A 19,285-nucleotide genomic window follows, 5' to 3' on the forward strand; every position below is an offset into this window, starting at 1 on the left:
AGGAAAAGGAAAGTGGGTTGACCTTGAAGAGATTGGACCTCCAGTGCCAGGAAATTTGGAAGGCACATTCTCCAGAGTACTTATTTTATTTCCAGCATTACATAAAACCCTTAGGGAAGGCTATTAATTGATCTGTGTATTAAATTACACTCTTTCATACTCTAGAGGCCTGAAAAAGTTAATTTACCATTTGAATGGTACGAATGATGAATACTTACACCAAGGCCAGGCACTTTACAATACTCGACAGACATTTAGCCTTTTTTATTGTTTTGGTGTGCTTTATTTTTTATTAGTATCTATGGAAAAGGAAAATAAAATAGTTATGTTCTGTTGGAGATAGCAGGACAGCTCCTCAATAGTGAAAGATGCTTCAACATAGGGCCCTGGAGGAAGGAGAGACAATCAGAAAAGAAAAGAGAGGGAGGGAGATGAGGCCAAATCTCTAGCCTCCTGTGCACCTACCCTTTTTATTCGAGATGGGGTAACTTTCTTTCTCACAACCTTGGATTTCTTTAACCCCCATGCCTGTCCTATCAATGCTTTATGAGCTGTCATGTGGGGGCTAGAATGGGATTCTGAAAATGAACAGCTGATTTTCATTCCTCTGGATATATCAGTTGCCTGGAGCACTGAAATCATGGGAATTGGTTTTGAAATGAAATGTCACTTGTGGAAGACACGTGCATTATAATTTGTTTAATTTAAACAGTGCGGGGGGACGGCCATCGGAACTGCATTTCATAGGCTAATGAATGTTTATTGGACTTTGGATACTATAGAACTAGGACTTCTGTACTGAGGGGGCGTGATTACATAGAGATCTTGCAAGACGAATACAGATCAGCATGAAAACAGCTGTGCCCTTTAGTTGTTTTGCAGGCAAATATACTTAATCACATAAGGTAACACTGGATGTGGCGGTAAGGATGCCTTTCTGTTCCAGAAAATGATTGGTGCGGAACCATCGGATTCCACGTCTCCATAAAGAGAGGGTGTGATGAGGAAGCGAGTGCGGGAGGAGCCCAGGCAAAAAGCGTTTTTTAAATAGATCCAATACAGTGAATGAAAATGAATACAATGAATGAATACAATGACAATGAATACAATGAATACAATGAATAAAGGAGTCACTGGGCACAGAAGAAAACTGAACGAAATTTCCAGAGTAGCTCTCGGTGAGCCAAACTTCCAGACACGCAACACACGACCCATGTGAGAGAAAGGCTTGTAGATTGTCAAAGGCCTGCGGTTAACCACAGCGAATGTTGGCTCTGGTCCCTCCGGAGACCCCAGCAATTGGTTGAAATAAGGGAGGCTAGCATTCAGGGCGCGCGTGGGGCTCCAGGGCGTTCCAGAAGTCTAGAGCCCGCGTCCCTCAGTGCTGCCTGCCGGCCCAGCAAGTGGGCCACCCCTCCGGGAGCATTCTTCTCTGCTCCCCACCTACCTGGCTTACGCCCCAGGGGGGAGGGAAACCGAGAGCCAGGTGCGACCCAGCAGGGGGAGTGGGTGAGCTGGCCCCAGGGCAGCCCGCATGTGTCCTCGAGCGTGGGTGTGGGGTAATTTGGGTGGGAACAAAGTGGAGGCTACAGCGACCGAGTCCCGCGCCTCGCTGGCGGGGTGTGTGCAGAAAGAAAGAGGATAAATAGGAGGCTCCCTCCTCCCAGCCCCACTCCCGGAGCCGGCCGGCCGCCCGCCCCGGGTGTTTGCCCGCCCTGTGGCCGGGGTGCCAGCCTGGGGAGTAGTTTCGTTTCCTGCTGGCCCGAGAGTAGTTTGCAGGCCCGCCCTCGGGCGCCCGCGGCCCGGGAAGGGGCGCAGGAGGAGGCGGGGGACTCGGCCAGGGGCTGCCCGGCCCCGCAGCGTGGGGTTGATGGACCGGGCCGCCCCGGCCGGCGGCGCCAGCTCCCTGCCACTGCTCCTGGCCCTCGCCCTGGGTAAGTGGAGCGCCGGGCACTGGAGCCCCAGGAGGAAAGTCTGGGGTGGAGTGGCCGGGAAGGCGAACCCTGATCCGCGCGGGCATCTGGACCCCAGGGCGCACTGGGCGCTGCAGCTCAGGGGCCTGTCGGAGCACCGTGACCATCCGGCTAGCGCTGGGTTAAGGCTTGGGCACTTGGCACCTAAGGCTGCACCTGTCGGGGTTTCCGGAGGGTGGAGGATCCTGTGGGCCCGGCTGCTGGGGCTGCAGACGTGAGCTCAAGTGCCGTCGGGGCAGTGGGGGCGCCTTGACCTCCCTCGAGTGAGGCGCGTGGGAGGCCAGTCCAGCAAAGAAGGAGCAGGAAAGACCGGCCGGAGAAGGACCTTTGGAGGGAAGCAGAGGACCGAGCAAGGTGGTGAGCAGTTTGGCAGGTGTGTGCTCGCCCTGGGTGTGTGCGAGAGTTAGAGACTTAGGGGGATGGCTCCTGGGTAGCCGGGCATAGATTCTGACACCCAGATCTTGTCAGGGCAGTTGGGAGGGGCTGGAGGAGAAAAGGAGACACTTCTGAGACCTCAGTCTCCTGCTGCTGATAGGGAAATGGCATATTCTGCCCAGGACACTATCTAAGAAAGGCAGAGGTGTTTTGCTTGGAATATATTATTTCCTATTTTCAGAAGAAAGTGGGGAGGGAAAACTTTTCTTCGTTGAGAAAAATTACACTTGGGCTGTTAGGTTCAGGAGCACTGGCTGCTTTGCTGGTGAGGAAGGGTGGTGGGGATGGGGGACGTCTCTATAACTGAAGTGTCTACATGATTATCACTCCTGCCTTCAAGCCTGGGAAGGACTGGAGGCGTCCATTTCTCACGTGGAGGGGAAAGAGGTGGAATCTATATGGACACTTTGATTTGGCTGTAGTCCTTGGAGTAAGAGAGGTGGCTAGGTGTCACGACCTTGGTTGGAAGTGCATCTGACTTAAGGCTGTGATTAGAGAGAAGGGACTGACTGATTTAAGAAACCCAGCAGAGGAAGAAGTCGGTAACCATGTGATCGGGGCATCATGTGGAGTCTGAAGAAGAGCAATGGGGGTAGAGAGTTAGGCTCAGAAAACGGTGCTGATGCTTTGGACGGCATCACTCAGATGAAGCAGGTGTTTTCTTCCTCCACCTTGTCTGGACTGTCCAACAGAGTATTGACTGAGAATCTGTTACCATCAGCCAGATGTTAGAGTATATGGAGGTAGGGGTGGGAAGAGGGCTCAAGAGATTCCTAAGACATGAGTCTTGCCTTCAAGATGTTATGCTGAATTTGGGAATGCCAGACCCACCGGTAGGAAACAGTAAGAGAAAAATTCATAAAACCAAGGAAGGGCTGGCTCACCAGTGACGGACGGAGTAGGGGAAAAAGCTGTGGTAAAGGACGTGAGTGGGTGCTTCGATGCTTGGGTAACATTTGAAAATAGGGAAGAGAGGCCAATGATAGAAGGTGCAGTGTGGGTCGAGATGGGGGAGCTGTGGGCCGGAGGACCTGATTGTCTGACAGGTAAAATCCAGGGGTGAGCGAAGTAAGGCCTGGGTGAGCGCACTGTGCCAGCAGAAAGGTTATGGTAGGAGGGGTTGATAGACATTCTTCCCCTTGTACTATCACATTGTGCTTTATTTTTTCCTCAAAACGTGTCGCAAGGCAGAAATGGAAACAACAACAACAACAAAACTCTACTCCGGTGCTGTTGTGTCTCAGGATAACCTGGTTGTACATCTGCCCTGTTGAATGTTCGGCTTAGGGAACTGAATCTAGGCTCCAGATCCCCTAAGCTCCACTGCTTGCAAAATTCCGAAGGATATAAGTGGTTGGCGTCAGCGTTCCCGTAAAGTGATTCTAGTTCTCTCGCACACGCTTAGCTTAACTTTTCAGTCTCGTCCCTAATTTAAATCACATGTTCATGTTATTTACTTTTTGAACAAAATGTGAGCAATGCACTGTGTGATGCACTAACGTGTGTGTGTGTGTGTGTGTGTGACCGTGGAAAGTGCCTTGAGAACTGGCCTGGAGCAGACATGAGATCTGGTTCCAGCTGGGCCATCCTGTGACTCTGAGATGTCTATAAATGACAGCTTTCTGGACATTGTTTTTTTCATTTGTAAAATGAAGGGGTTGCTTTAGATGAGCCTACAGTCCTTAGCAACATGACATTGTACTCATCTTTAACTAACATTTCCACTGGGAAGTTTAAGAGAATTCTTTGTACAACACTATTTAGCTTCCAGTCACTTTGTAAAGGGATCTTTGTTTCATGCAAACTTTGTAATAACAGAGAGAATCATGGATGCATATTTCTTTGAGAAAGAAATTTCTTTGGGAAAGAGGCAACAACTGTGCTTAAAGTATTCTTTTTTTTTTTTTTACCTCAAAGCAATCAAACTATTCCTTTTTAAATTCTGTTTTTGAATTCCTTCCTCTCATCCAATTTCCGTGTAAAACTAAAACTGAGGGGCGCCTGGGTGACTTAGTTGGTTAATCAGTCCCACTCTTGATTTCGGCTCAGGTCATGATCTCCTGGTTCTGTGGGATCGAGCCCCGAGTGTGGCTCTGGCTCCTCACTCTCAGCATGGAGCCTGCTTGGGACTCTCCCTACCCCTCTCTCTCTCATCCCCTCCCCTCTAAATAAATAAATAAATAAATAAATAAACAAACTTAAAAAAATAACAAAAAACTGAAATCATAACTAGTGAAAAAGGTAAAAAAAAATGTTACCTTTTAAAAATTGAGTGAGTTTTAAAATTAAAAATATGTTCCCCTCCTCATTAGAATCAAACACATTAGTGTTTGTAAGTTGGTTTCAGTTCTGCTTGAGAATACGGGCATTCATGCCATTTACCTACCTTCCAAGTTATAGAGCAGGTAGGTGACAGGAAGCAAAATTCCCATTAAACAGATGCAGTAACTGAAGCCCCGAGTGCTGTAAGATTTTGGGCTTTTCCTCTTAAGTCGTACTTCTGGTTTAGAAGAACGGGAGGAGTGTTTTGTTTTTTTTTTTTCCTCTTCAGAATCCCAGGTTTTGCACATAAGCAGCTGTTGCTAATTGATTTTTGCTATTGCCCCATTCTCAGTTGTTGTGTGGAAATTCCCAAATAATTCTGGAAGATCCCACCACGGCAGGCCTGCTTTGTCATGCCCACAGGAGGTGCCCCTGCTGCTGCTTTGGGCTGCCAGTGTCTGTGCTGAAGTCAAAGGCCATGAGGACAGAGAGTACTTACGTCTGTCCCAGAGTCTCTGCTGACACCACTCGTCCCAGCACCCCCGTGTTCCACAAGTCCTCAGAGAACGCAGCATGAGAACCTCATCTTGTTTTTTCTCGCTCTTTTACTGTAGTCCGCTCATGCCAAGACATAGGCATGAGTGTCACGAAGAGGACAGTCAGGCGGATAGTCAGAGGCACGGGCACCAAGCTTGTACCTTGAATCAGCTCTCGGCACCACCAGCTTGGCTTGTAAACGTCTCCATTAGGACTTAGTGTCTTCCCAGGAGGGTCCAGACAAGCCAGAATCTAGGCTGCATGCAGTTGGGTCTAAGCCATGGTCCTGATACGCTTCCAAAATTGTTATGACAGACTCCTGGATCCGCAAAGTATCCATAGACCAGTGTATCAGGGTCAGGAGGGCTCTGAAGTAATATGTAAGAGGAAAGCAATCTTATTAAAATGGGTATGCTTGGGGCGCCTGGGTGGCGCAGTCGGTTAAGCGTCCGACTTCAGCCAGGTCACGATCTCGCGGTCCGTGAGTTCGAGCCCCGCGTCAGGCTCTGGGCTGATGGCTCGGAGCCTGGAGCCTGTTTCCAATTCTGTGTGTCTCCCTCTCTCTCTGCCCCTTCCCCGTTCATGCTCTGTCTCTCTCTGTCCCAAAAATAAATAAAAAACGTTGAAAAAAAAAAATTAAAAAAAAAAAATAAAATGGGTATGCTTTGTAATGCCACTAACAGCTAGCTTTCCCAGGCATATTAGTATCTTGAAGAAGGAATCTCGGTAGCTCAAATGACTCTCTAATTGCTAAAATTTGAAGCAGTCAGAGGGTTTTTTAGATGGTTGGAGAGAGAGGGGGGATTTCCTCTTAATTCAGATCAGTTAGGCAATAACCTACTTTGATTATCAGCAAAGTCCACTCAAATAGCCACGAGGTACTTTTGCTCATTCTTTACATTTTTTTGAGAATGTGTAGCATGTTATTTGGCTGACCTGTAGAGTAGAGGCACTGAGTCCAAAATGGTGATGAAAAGTATAACAAATGTTTGTGTTCAGGCTTTTTATTGAAATGTGCCTGAGTTGGTAGTATAACAGGATGAGTTATTAATACAACATTTCCCCCTTTCCAAAGTCATGGATGTATTCATTCATGTAGCCTTATTTACTTTGGGGGGGAGGGTGCATAAAGAGCACCCGGCACATAGTAGGAACTCAAAACATATTAGTTACTTGAGTGGGTGAATGCAAGTGTCTGTTGGTGACAATGCCCAGTCACTGAAAAAACGGCAGATTCGGTAAAGAAAGCTGTTCCATTTCTTGTTGGCAAAACACGTGCACAATCCAGAGATGCAGAAAGACTTGTCTCTTCATCTCTTTTTACTTGGGACTTGCTTCCAGCAGCGCTAGACATGCTTTCACGAAAGGACTTGTGTTCTGCCAGTAGGAAGTTTACTTCTGTTTCTTACGTGCTGTACGGGCGGCTCAGAAATGCTATAGGTCTCTCACATGTTTGCTTCGAGGGCAGATCTCATCAGTCAAAATAGGAGTTTTTAAAACAAGTGTTTAGGGGCACCTGGGGGGGCTCAGTAGCTCGATAGTCTGACTTTGGCTCAGGTCATGATCTCATGGTTTGTGAGTTCGAGCCCCATGCCAGGCTCTGTGCTGACAGTATGGAGCCTGCACGGAGCCTGCTTCGGCTCCTCTGTCTGCCTCTCTCTCTCTGTCTCAAAAATAAATGAACATTAGGGGAGTATGGGTGGCTCCGTTGGTTAAGCGTCCGACTTCGGCTCAGGTCATGATCTCATGGTTTGTGAGTTCAAACCCCACATTGGGCTCTGTGCTGATGGCTCAGAGCCTGGAACCCGCTTCAGATTCTGTGTCTCCCTCTCTCTCTTTCTCTGTCCTTCTCCTGCTCCTGCTCTGTCTCTCTGTGTCTCTCAAAAATAAATAAATGTTAAAAAAATTAAAAAAAAAACATTAAAATAATGTTTAGGGGTGCCTCGGGGGCTCAGTTGGTTAAGCATCAGACTATTTCTGCTCGAGTCATGACCCTAGGGTTGCGGGACTGAGCTCTGTGTCCGGCTCCGTGCTGAGCATGGAGGTTGCTTAAGATTCTCTCCCTCTTTCTGCCTTTGTTGCTATCCCCCTCTCTCTCTTGCTCTCAAATAGATAGATAGATAGATAGATAGATAAAGCATTTAAAGGGGGAAGCAGGAAGGCCATTGGATTTAGGGTGTTGTCCAATGGGTCACTTAAAAATGCCCTTTGAATTCTGTGAGGTGTGAGGTAATTTGCTCTCTTGTCTGATGATGACTTTTCCTAACACACATACGTTGCATCGACTGGGCGTAACCAAGTTGCTATATTCATGGCTTCTGCTTGGTATCAAATGGAATAAAAACGTTTGGTGGAGCCTATGGAAGTTGAGATAGATTTGCTGTGCAGGCCGACTGCAGTCTGAGTTGTTAGTGTGGAGGAATCCTTACGTGATCTAACATTGTCTGTAAATATCTCACAGCCATCATTTGTCGGGAATGACAGGCCCACGTTCCCCTGTCTTGAGGTGAGTCACATAGTCCAGGCCTTTCCAGAGCAGGAGAGGACAGCCTGCCTCTGCCTCCTACTCCTGGAAGCCTAGTGGGAAGGCCAAGAATTGTCATCAGAGCTGAATGAGGCCCCTTTAGGAGGATTCACCTTTGACTTTTTCAGGACCACCTTCCCACTGAAATGCCATTCTGTGTTTCTGACACTTGACTGGTCCCGTCTCCTAGAGTGCCCGACCCAAGACGTTGCTGATGACACAAGCAGATACCTGCTTGACCTTTGGCGATGGAATCTCCACGTAACCCTTTACATTTTGGGGACATTTACAGTTGAAGAAGCATTTTCGTGTCCTCGTCTCATTTGATCTTTACACCAAAAACAACCAGAGGGCAGTTATGTGGTATGCACGCCAGGCACTAGTCTAGAACCTAATGACCCGTTGTATCCGTATGACGCTATCCATCTAACACACAAGCTACACATCGTTCCCGTTCCCATTTATACAGGAGGATATGAAGCACAAAGGCATTAAGTAACTGGTCTAAGATTCTGGCTCAATGAGCGTGACCTATGGAAGATCAAGTAATGGTGCCTGGATCGTAGTCGGTAAATACTTGTTGCTGAAGGAGGTAAACAGAGGGGAGATGGGACAATGATATGTCATTGCATTGCAGAGGAAGCATTGAACTTCATCCTAGCCGTTTTCTACCATCTTTGCTTTCCCTTGCCACCTGCCCATGTATTTGTGGTATTCCCAGCTCTGGATACACCTCAGCTTCGTGGATTCCTGGCTCTTTATCCCAGCCAGGAAGCCTGCCTGCTTATATTTTAGGCCCAGGCCATCCTAGCTGATGGTGAAGAGTTGGTGGGAAAAATGTTCCTAATTGAATCGCAGGCCTATAGCTAAGAATGGCTAAAAAGAACATATCCTGAGGCAGTATGGTGTTGTGGTCAAGAGTGTAGACTCTGGGACGGGTGATGTCTGGACATGACCCCCTGGTGCGGTGACTTACCAATTCCTTAACCTTGGGAAAACCTTTTAAACCCCCGGGCCTCAGTTTCTTCATCAATAAAGGCCAATCGTGATAGAACCAAGGCTATTGTATGGTTCAATTAGCTAGTGCATAAAGCACTTAAAATGTGCCCAGAACATAGTAAATTCTGGATGAACAAGGGCTATTATAATAGATAATAGGAGATTACAGAAGAAATGATTAATTATAATCTGTGTATTTTTAAAATTGTGGGTATTTTGATTTGGGGTACTTCTTTCATGTAATCCAGGTCAACCAGTTGATAGGGTAACTGTCTCTTATCTTTACTGAGAAAATTCCTTCTCCCACTAGTTATGAAATAGACACTAGACAAAAATTCTCAAGAGTTCTATTTGACTGCTTTGTTAGAAAGGAACAAATGTAAAAAAATAATCCTGCAAAAGCAAAATGCATGTCTGCATTCTAAAAATGTCTCTATAGATTCTTCTTCATCTGCCAAATTCGATCCTAGTTTTATGCCATGAAAAGCTTCACAGCGCTCGCCTGGCATTGACACTGAATCCCAACATCTTAAGGTTGAGCTAGACCCAAAAGGCATCCTGCACCAGCAAAGAAACATGAAATATTTAGGAGATCTTTTTAATATTTTAGGTACTCTCATCAAAATGGGGTTATGCCACTTATTTGAATTATACAACTAATTGCCTTAATTAAAAAGAAACAAAACTCATCTTGGCAGAATGGATGATAGCACAGTGTCAAAATTTGTTTCTAAAAAATCAGAAAAATGGAAAAATAACTAGAAATTATTTTAGGGAGTGCTCTCGTGACAAAATAATTTTTTCAGGTTATAAAGTGTAAACAGCTATGCATAAATATTGTAGTTCTACAATATTGCCTTGTAACATTGAGGAAGTTATTTAATCTCCTTGTGCTGCATCATCTCATCTATAGAATGATAGTGATAATGATGTCTGTCATCTAGGGATACAGGATTGTTTTGAGGATAAAATGAGATAATTCAAGAAAAGATTTTAGCAGAACAATTGGCTACTAAATGTTCAGTATGTTACTAATATTCTCCCATGTAGATAAGTATTTATGTAGATAAGTTATTTCATAGGTATTGACTGAAGAGGAGAAATGGAATCATTGTGTTTTTTAAGCCAATTGAAGTATTAGTGTTTGTGCTTTGATCAGAGGAAATTGCTGTAATATTCACCACTGGAAGCAAAGGGGAAAAAAACAGGAATCTGCTCCATCATAACCATGCTTTCAATAGTGCTTTAAACAGTTCCATTGGAATGTAAGTTCCATCATGGCAGAGATTTTTGTGTGATTTGTTCACATCTGTATTCCCAGAGCCTAGAACAGTGCCTGTACATAGTAAGTGCTCAATAAACATTTGTTCAGTAAATGAATCTGAGTGCCCCTCAAGGAGTCCTCCTAGACCAGTAGCTTCTCATAGTGAATCACAAAGATCGTGATGTAAACTTTGTGTATACACACCACACACACACACACACACACACACACACTAGCTTCTATATTCAAAAACAAAGAACCCTTTATGTCTTCCAATAACTGTTTATATTTCATCTTCGCTGTCTCTGAATTTGAGAACAATGACTTATTTTAGGTAATTCTTCACTTGCATGGAAGCTCTGCCTGGTTTTACTGAGTAAGCTGACCTGATAGAATGAGATTTGCTCATGAAGTTTTAGTATTGACTGTCACCACCAGCAAAACATGAACTTATCCAAAAGCAAGGGTCTCTTGCCCATGGCATAGTGTTGGGGGGAGGGGCTGTTGGAAAGTACTCTTTATTTCTAAACCATGTAATAATAAAGAAGACATAATCTAAAATTTTTTGCTAACGTGTGTCTAATAGCATTATAAAATGTGTCTAATACTGTGCTTAGCATTAAGGAGAATGGTCTAAGTATGTCATTGTCTTTCCACAAAGAGTTTGCATTATAATGGGAAAAATGTTCATCAGAAATGAATACCTAATAATGTTCAAATTACATAGTAAAACCTAAATATGACCTCAGAGAAGGAGAATCTGTTATGGGCTGGAGGGATTGGGGAAAAAAAAATCATGAAGGAAATAGGGACCTGCGTTAGTTTTTCCATGATGATGGTGGAGGAAACAATGGGAGAAAAATTAGAAAGTGGACAAATTAATAATTACCTTTTCTTTGTGGGTGCAGCAGAGAGTGAGCAGACCCAAATGTCTAGAACAAAGAGGTAATTTTGTTTGGTATTGAGGGAAATGTTGACTGGATAAGGACCTGGTTTCCAGGATGAGAATATTAGTTAGAATCCTGAATTCTTGATGCAGTGCCATTTTTGCAGGATTTTCTAAGAATTAGAGCCAGAAGATTTTGTAATTTAGATAAATACATGCATTTAGTTATATGTTAAGACTTTAACTTTAAAATGTTACATGGTCTCCTGCCTGGGGAACTTGTTTGAATACTATGGAAACATCCAGATTCCATTTTACTGCATGCCCTGTAGCTTGGTGAAGAGCTGACCTCGTCCCTGTTTAAGTCCAGATTAGAGGCTGACCTGAGTGGTTTGTTTCTCATTCCTAACCATGTACTGCTAGGCTTTCCATGGCTGAGGGTGGCTTATAATCATGAGGTAGCCCCAGGCCCATCTTAGAGTAGCGAATGCATTTGGTGAAAGAGGCTAATCCAAGAGGACCGATTCAAGAGCGTTAACTCCTGACCATAGAACATTTAGAGAAAAACAGAAGTGAATGAGCTTCATGTGCCTAGCTCTTGACAGAGAGAAAGCACATTAATGGAAAATTGGTGGAGCTAGAACAAGTCTTGAGTTTATTTATTCTTCTCACTGGCTCCCCCACCCCCGTTTTCTATGACAGCTTCATTCTGTAACATTAAAGATGTCATTTAGTGCCTAACTCATGTCAGAAGGCCTCCTTCTTGGGAGTGTAATAATAATGGATACTGGGTAGCTATTGTAGTATTTTCAATAGGGGATTAATACAGGGAATGCAGTGGTTTTAAGATTGCTTTTCATTTGCAGAATGGATCAGATGAGGAGAGGTTAATAAGAGGCAAATAAAGCAGAAGCTACTGTTCTAGGCTAGGAAGTAGCCTAGAAAGTCTGGACCAGGCATCGGAGAGAAAAGAATAAATTCAATAAATACTTTTAAGTAAGAATTTATGAGACATAATGACAAGTCATGTGTAGGTAAGAAAGGGGAAAGAGGAATGAATTAAAGTTGTCTCCAAGACTGCTAACCTGAGAGAAAAAAAGAATTTATGGTGCCATTTGTGAAATAAAGCTGCTTTTTTATATTTGGGGGTTTGTTTGTTTGTTTTTTGTTTTTTTGGTGGGGATGTGAAATGCTTTTGAGATATTCAAATGTCTTACTTATGAGCATTTGGAAATGTGGAAATTGACTTCAAGTTAGAGCAGTGGGTCCCAAATCTGATTGTTCTCCCAAGAAATGTAAAAGGTACAAATTATCAGTCCTCTTCCTAGACCTGCTAAAGTCTGGTAGAGATGTTCCTATGAAACTAAATTTTTAAAGACTTTCCAGGAGAAAAAAAAACCCAAGTATTTCTTATGGAATAATTGCAAATAATGTGTGTAGATTCTCCCCCAAGTAGGGAGTAGAAATTAATTCCTTGCTCCGTTTGAGTGTAGGCTAGTTTTAGTGACTTATTCCCAAAGAATAGAGTATGAACAGGAGAAAGAAAATGGTATCTTTACAGTGTAAAAATCTGGCAAATGCTACTTTAACTAAGTGGCCAGGATTAACATAACAGGGTTAATGATGTCATATAAATATCATGTATCTTTCATATAATGTGATGAGGGAACACTTCTCTTTAGTGTTGTTCCTAAAATCCATAATCCCAGTCCAATCATTACAAAAATACCAGTCAAACCCAACATTGAAGGGAATTCTACAAAATACCTGACCAGTACACATCAACTTTGTCAATGAAATCATAAAACTAGCAAAACAAAGCACAGAAAGAATGAGAACCGGTCACAGACCACAGGAGACTAGGAAGCTTGACAGAGAGAAAGCACGCTAATGGAAAATTGGTGGCATTAGAACGAAGTCTTCAGTTAACAGTAATATACCAATGTTGGTTCTTCATTTTGATAAATATGCTACCTCGAATGATGACATTAGAAGAAAGAAAAGTAGGTGAGGGGAGTACAGGGGTACAGGAATGCTCTGTATTTGCAACTAGTCTATAAACCCAAAATTATTATGAAATAAAAAGTTTAGTACAAAAAAAAAAGAGGCTTTATAGGAAATTCTAATGGCTACCTAGTTTGGACAGTCACCTGGTCAGAAAATACGGCTAAAAGCATAAAGTAATTATTTAGCTGATTATAATTTCAGGATCTACCACAGTGCCTAGCACATGATAAATTCTCAGCCAATATTTATTTAAATACTGAGTCCATGGGTATTTTGTGATATTGTCTGGCATTGTGAAAAAGAATACCAAGGCAAGATCATAGCGATAGAAAGTAGAATGGTGGTTGCCAGGGGCTGGAAGAGGCGAGAAGGGGGAGTCATTATTTACTAGGTAAAGCATTTCAGTTTTGCAAGATGAAAAAAGTTCTAGAGAGGGATGGTGCTTATGGTTGTACAATGGTATGAATATGTGTAGTAGCACTGGGCTGAACACTTAAAGATGGCTAAGGTAAAGAATTTTATGTTATGTGTGTTTTACCACAATAAAAACATTTGGGAAAAAAAAGACTGAGAGTAGAGTGCTGGTGGCACCAATTTTTGTGGTGTGGGAGACAGGAAAAGGGTTGGCAGAGCTGAGTGAAAAAGGAAGGACAAGTCAGGAAGCCAAGAATGGGGGTGGATTTTAGATGGAAGATTTGGGAAGGTCAACCATATCAAATACTGTGGAGGTGGAGGAGGCTGAGGATCAAGAAGATGCCACCGGTGGGTGAGCTATGAGGAAATCACTGGTGCTCTTAAAAAGTCCGAGACAAGACACTGGTGGTAACTGAAGACACCCCCCCCCGCCCCCCACACACACACATGAGTGAGAGGATAGAAGTTGAAACGGTGGGTAGAAAAGAGAAAAGTTTGGCTTATGAGAGTCGATTTCACCCCACTGAAAAGTTGTCTCAACAAAGGTTTCCTCTGTGCAGTTCAGAGGGCACAACTTGGATTAATGAACTAAAATTCCAGGAAGACGTCTCTCACCTTAATTTTCTCCCGTGTGGAGCTTTGAAAAAAGTGGAATCAGCTGCTTGGGATGTGGTGGCTTCCCATGCCTGGACATGTTTATGGTCTGCTTACACTTATGGAAGTTGTGAAAAATGATTCCCAAGTTAGGTAGGAAGTGTGTCAAATGACCAGCAAGGGTTCCTGTGTCTCTGTGAACATACATCATGTTACTGCACTTTGGGAAAGCTTTGGAGTTTGGAAGATAGGGTTTTAAATCAAGACACTGTCAGAGGACCTCTCTGGGAAGAGAAGAGGCGGGACACTTGGAGCCTTGTGAGCCAATGGTGTTGAATTTTGAAAAGTAGCTTGAGTTTTTCCTTCCTAAACTGTATTCAGCGACCTATCTTCTCATGAATGGAGATATCAAGGTTAACATCATCAGTGATGTCATGTGGGTATCATGCACTTGTCACATGATGTAATAAGAGGATATTTTGGGATTTAGAACCAATACCATGCCCAGGCTATTTTGACCTTCTATTTTACCATTTATTAGGACAATGATTTATCAGTGGGGATCTGATTATGGATACAAAAAAAAGAAAAGAAAGAAAAGAAAGAAAACCCAAAACCTCTGGCATAACTTTAACTGATAAATTATATTGACAAAAGTTTCAAATGTGATTCTTTCAGGAGACACATGTCTAACATTGCCATCCTTTGATAGGAAACATCTATGTGGAAATCCTATAATCACATTTAGATACCTGACAATTGTAATGGAGGGTACAAACAGTGGCTGAATGTGTGATTTAGATGCAAGAAGAAACTACACCCAAGAATAAGCTATGCTTCCCATTTGCCTTTGTAGAAGCCCAACAAAGGAAACCCTTCCCTTTTTCTTACTGGTGTCTATCCATCAGCATTCACCACTATTAAATACTTCTTAAGTGGTTTTCTAGACTGGTCAGATCCTTCTGTTGGGAATCTGTCTTTCAGGATGTGGTGAACAGACACTACAAAGCTTTGTCTGGAAATATGTGGTGTGACCATGTCTTAATGCATCTTATTTTCCTAGGTCACACAAGGAAATCAATTGAATTATTGCACAGTCACACCATGCACATCAAGAAGGCCCTTGTTCTTAATACTCTTGGTGGAATTCTTCCCTCCAGCTGGACAGCTTTACTCATTATCTCCCAAACACACTACACTCGTTTCTATGTCATTGCCTTTGATTCAGTTTAGTTCCCAATCTCTGAAACTTTTCCCTATGATTTCTCCAGCTTAACACATTGCCTCTTTTTGGGATTCCAATAGAATCTGTTTTCTATATGCCTGACACTTAAACTATATGGCCTAATATTTCTTTCTTTCTTTATACTTTTGGTCTCTGCAAATAGTTTTATTGGTAAAGAAAATAATTTATTAATGTTAAGTTGGATTGGCTTTCCCTAACGCATTTTTAAGACCCTAAATTCTGGGGCTTTTTCAGGTTGGGTAAGCATCCACTCTAAAATTCTATGTTCTTTTCCTTACCATTATTAAAGTTTGATGACTGTTTCGCCATGGGTCAGAGACTGTGTTATCACTAAATCCAGAGGCCAACTCCACATTTTCTCCTCATTTTGCAATCGGATTATCCTCCCTGATAACAAATTGTTCTTTTGGTTGGTTCCTTTCGCCTCCTCTCTATGGACTACTATGGAAATTCAGTGAGCCAAGAGCTTTTCATTTAAAGTATTATAATGTCTGACTGTCTGGAATGGTCTTATCATAAAGGAATGGGAATCAAAAAGTCAAGTTTTGACAACTGATGATTTCTAAGAAACTAGCTCTAGGTTATTATGGGGCTCCCATTCAATTTAGTCATTGTCACAGATTTAATAATGGTCATGGTGAGAAAAAAAGAGGTTGATTTACTGGCAAAGGCATTATTGTAGTGTTGACAGTTTTCAGATATATTAGTTAGTTTATGTGTGACAGGTTGTTAAATTATTTCCCTCTCTGGGCTTTAAAATATGAGATTGTGGAGTACTCTTATCAAAAAAGTGTTATCCATCATTCCTTAGCCTTTCTTAAACAACAAGATACTGTTTCTGCCATTTGGGGTAAAATTTTACATTGGAGAAGGAAAGAGTTTATATTTTAATTTCTTAATTTTGAATGAACATAAAGTATTTGTGAGGACCCCCTTATTTTTTTCTGTCCTATCACTGCTTCTCTTCCTAGCTCTGAAAATCCAGAAGCCTGTCCTTGAGTTTTATAGCATATGCAGTTTTCCAGGTGATTTGAGAGATCTTGGAAAAATACATCCTTATCTTAGAACATGTCTTTCCGTGAGATGTCCTGATGCCCCAAATCCTCACTGTCCTGGGACGCAAATATTACACCCCTCTTAAGAGTCTTCGACTATTTCCCTTATATATGCTCAACTCCCTACCCATAGCAGACTGCCGTTCTTTTTTCTTTTAAAGTAAGCATTTGTGGTTTTTTAATGTTTATTTATTTATTTTTGAGAAGGAGAGAGAGACAGGCAGAGAGAGAGGGAAATAGAGAACCCCAAGCAGGGTCCACATTGTCAGTGTAGAACATGATGAGGGACTCAAACTCATGAACCATGAGATCGTGACTTGAGCTGAAAACAAAAGTCAGATGCTTACCTATCTGAGCCACCCAGGCACACCTAGGTTGCCCTGTTTTTGGACTTGGATAACACCATGTCCCAGGACATCAGTTCTGGCCTCTCATTCAGCAAGGGCCAGAGATGGAAGGAGTTAGCACTCATAGGGAATTTTGTCCAGGAAATGGGTGATGAACGTGATTGAGGCAGATAAATTTTTCCTTCATTCTTTGTTCCATGGTCTACTTCAAGATGCATTCTTTAAAAATGCTTTGTATAGCTTATGTATGAGTGAACGTGTTGTCTGAACAAATTTCAGTGTCTTTTTGTGGTGCAACTTGGAGCTGCATCAGTGTGATGAGTACACACATTGCATTCATTGCTTTGCCTTCTTCTTTGCTTCATTTCCTTTTTTTTTTTTTTTGTCATGACCCCAGAGCATGTACCTCCCAAATAAAGTCATAATCCCTTCATTTGTATCTCAGACTTTGCTTTCTAGAAGACTCAGGTTGAAGCACTTGATTTTAGAGTATTTGAGTTAAGCCATTTCTCTCCTTGTATATCTGCACTGAAAGCAAATACATTTGGAAAGGAAATTATATTTAAAAGCTATCCTCTATTTGGAGGAATTTCAGGCCAGGACAGAGATTCTGGTTTATAGGAGGGCAAAACAACAATGGAAAAAGAGGTAGTTAACAAAAAATGCTGGAAGAGAACACCAATGTCAAACTTCACCTATTTCAGCTTTTGTCTCAGCCAACCACAAGCGCACGGTGATAAACATCATTCCATTCCCTAATAGTTTTTTCGACTGCATGTTAAACATTATTTCTTTTTTTCACCTTAGAAAATTCTCTCTGTATAGTACGCATACTCAGGATTCTGTTTTTCTTCTTGACAATGAAGATACAATGAGAAAATCCCCCAGATCCTGATAGCTTTTACTCTGAATGTTGATTAAAACTTCGAAGACTGTATGAACTTTATTTTTTTTAACTAGAGATATGATTTATAATCCACTTGGTTGTTAGACAGTACCACCCCAAGGATCTGCCTTTATCTATTGTTTTTGTATCACTGATTCACTTAGCCAACCAACTGAATCAGTAATCCCATCAGACATACACAGTGTGCTAAGTCAGGAGCAGAAGTGTCCTGAGAATACAAAGAAGCATACAAGTAGAAGATGCCATATTTCTATTCATCAATTAAAAATTCTGGAAAGGAACAGTGCGGGGGGAAGGCCAACATACAGTTTTGCCTCGCTAAGTACATACATAAAATTACACTGTAGGAATGAGGTATGTGGTATGCATACATATATGTGTATGTATCTTTTGTACTTTATTTCATAACCATGTTTTATACACGGATCAAATCACAGCATAGATGTAGAAAAATGTCAACATCCACTTATGAGAATGATAATTTACTGTTTTACCAGAGTAATTAGAATTCTCTTTTTTACTTCAGGTCTTTATAGCTGCCACTGTGTGGAGTACCTACCCTGTGCCAGGCGTTACCAAGGTTAATAATTCATAATTTATTTTTCTTTAAGCACATAGCTCTATCTCTACAATGTAAATTACTTATTATGGGCCTCAGATTACAGATGGAGACCCTGAAGTTCAATGTTCAGTGTCTTAATCATAATCACAAAGCTAGTGATGAGAAGGTGTATCCAGGATTCAAATGCAGTGCCATTTGACTCCAAACTTACTCTTTCCCCATTAATCTGTACTGCTCCTTTCTAATATAAATAGAATTTTAGGGATTTGACTATGAAATATTCTTCCAGTTTCTGCTTATATTCGTAGATTGATAAATTCTCCTCTGACTTACAGTTGGATTCTCTCTCTTTCTTTCTTTCTCTCTCTCTCTTTCTTTCGAGAGGAAAAGAGGGTGCAAGTGAGTGAGGGGCAGAGAGAGAGAGAGAGAGAAAGAGAGAGAGAGAGGGCGAATTCCATGAGGGGCAGAAAGAGAGAGAGAAGTGGGGCTTACCTAAAGCAGGGCTCACCCAAAGCGGGGCACGAGCTCTCCAGAAGCAGGACTTGAGCTCCCCAACTGTGAGATCATGACCTGAGCTGAAGTCAGACACTTAAACTGACTGAGTCATCCAGGCACCCCTACAGTTGGACTTTCTAGTGGGGCATGGAGTGTGGTTCAAATCCTAAAATCAGATACATATGATGTCGTAAGAAATCATTGGATTTGAAGTTGTCCTACATCATCAGAATACAGATGAATGGCCATTTTGTGATAATGTTATATTTTTTATTTTTAAAATATAAAATGCACTTGGCTCTAAAAATGGAAAATTCAGCTCAGAGATGAGGCAAATACAACGCACATGACTGTTTAGGTTGGTCACATTTGATTTTTTGAAATAGTTGACCCAGCTGGCGTATAACTTACCTCAGCATTTAGCAGTTAGCTATGAGACAGTGGGTCATGCTCCTTGTCAAGCTGTGTCTCTTTCAATGCTTATATTGTTCCCAATGACTTCATTCTCCGTGCTGGCTGACAGGGATAATACTTTTAGTAAATTCAGTCATTTTTAATTTGAGCATCTTGTAAATGGAACTTTGACGCACGAAAGTAGAATTGGGTTGCTTTTCTTTTTTATCTTTAATATTATGAGTACGGTGGATATTTAAAAGCTAGCACCAGAAATACTCAATTTCCAGTCACTTTGCAAACAACCGATTTAACGTTATTTTGTTTTGTTTTGTCTTTATCGCGTTAATGCATCTTTCAGAAATTCTGCCAGCCACATGAAGTA

The 19,285-nt window shown here is 42.2% G+C and overlaps 1 protein-coding gene across 3 annotated transcripts in view; it reads left to right on the forward strand.

The window, feature by feature from the left end:
- Positions 1 to 1,451: 1,451 nt before the first annotated feature.
- The window catches only part of BTC (betacellulin), a 44,889-nt gene continuing 27,055 nt past the window's right edge, over positions 1,452 to 19,285 (forward strand). Inside the window, exons 1-2 of one of the 3 annotated variants that reach the window (XM_058722278.1) lie at positions 1,452 to 1,934; positions 17,977 to 18,030. In XM_058722278.1, the coding sequence (XP_058578261.1) occupies positions 1,871 to 1,934; positions 17,977 to 18,030 (118 nt within the window). In that variant the 5' untranslated portion in view covers positions 1,452 to 1,870. The remainder of the gene's footprint in view (positions 1,935 to 17,976; positions 18,031 to 19,285) is intronic. The other 2 variants (XM_058722276.1, XM_058722277.1) reach the window with 2 other exon arrangements.

The sequence above is a fragment of the Neofelis nebulosa genome, chromosome 3 (assembly GCF_028018385.1).
Source record: "Neofelis nebulosa isolate mNeoNeb1 chromosome 3, mNeoNeb1.pri, whole genome shotgun sequence".
NCBI classification, from domain to species: Eukaryota; Metazoa; Chordata; class Mammalia; order Carnivora; family Felidae; genus Neofelis; species Neofelis nebulosa.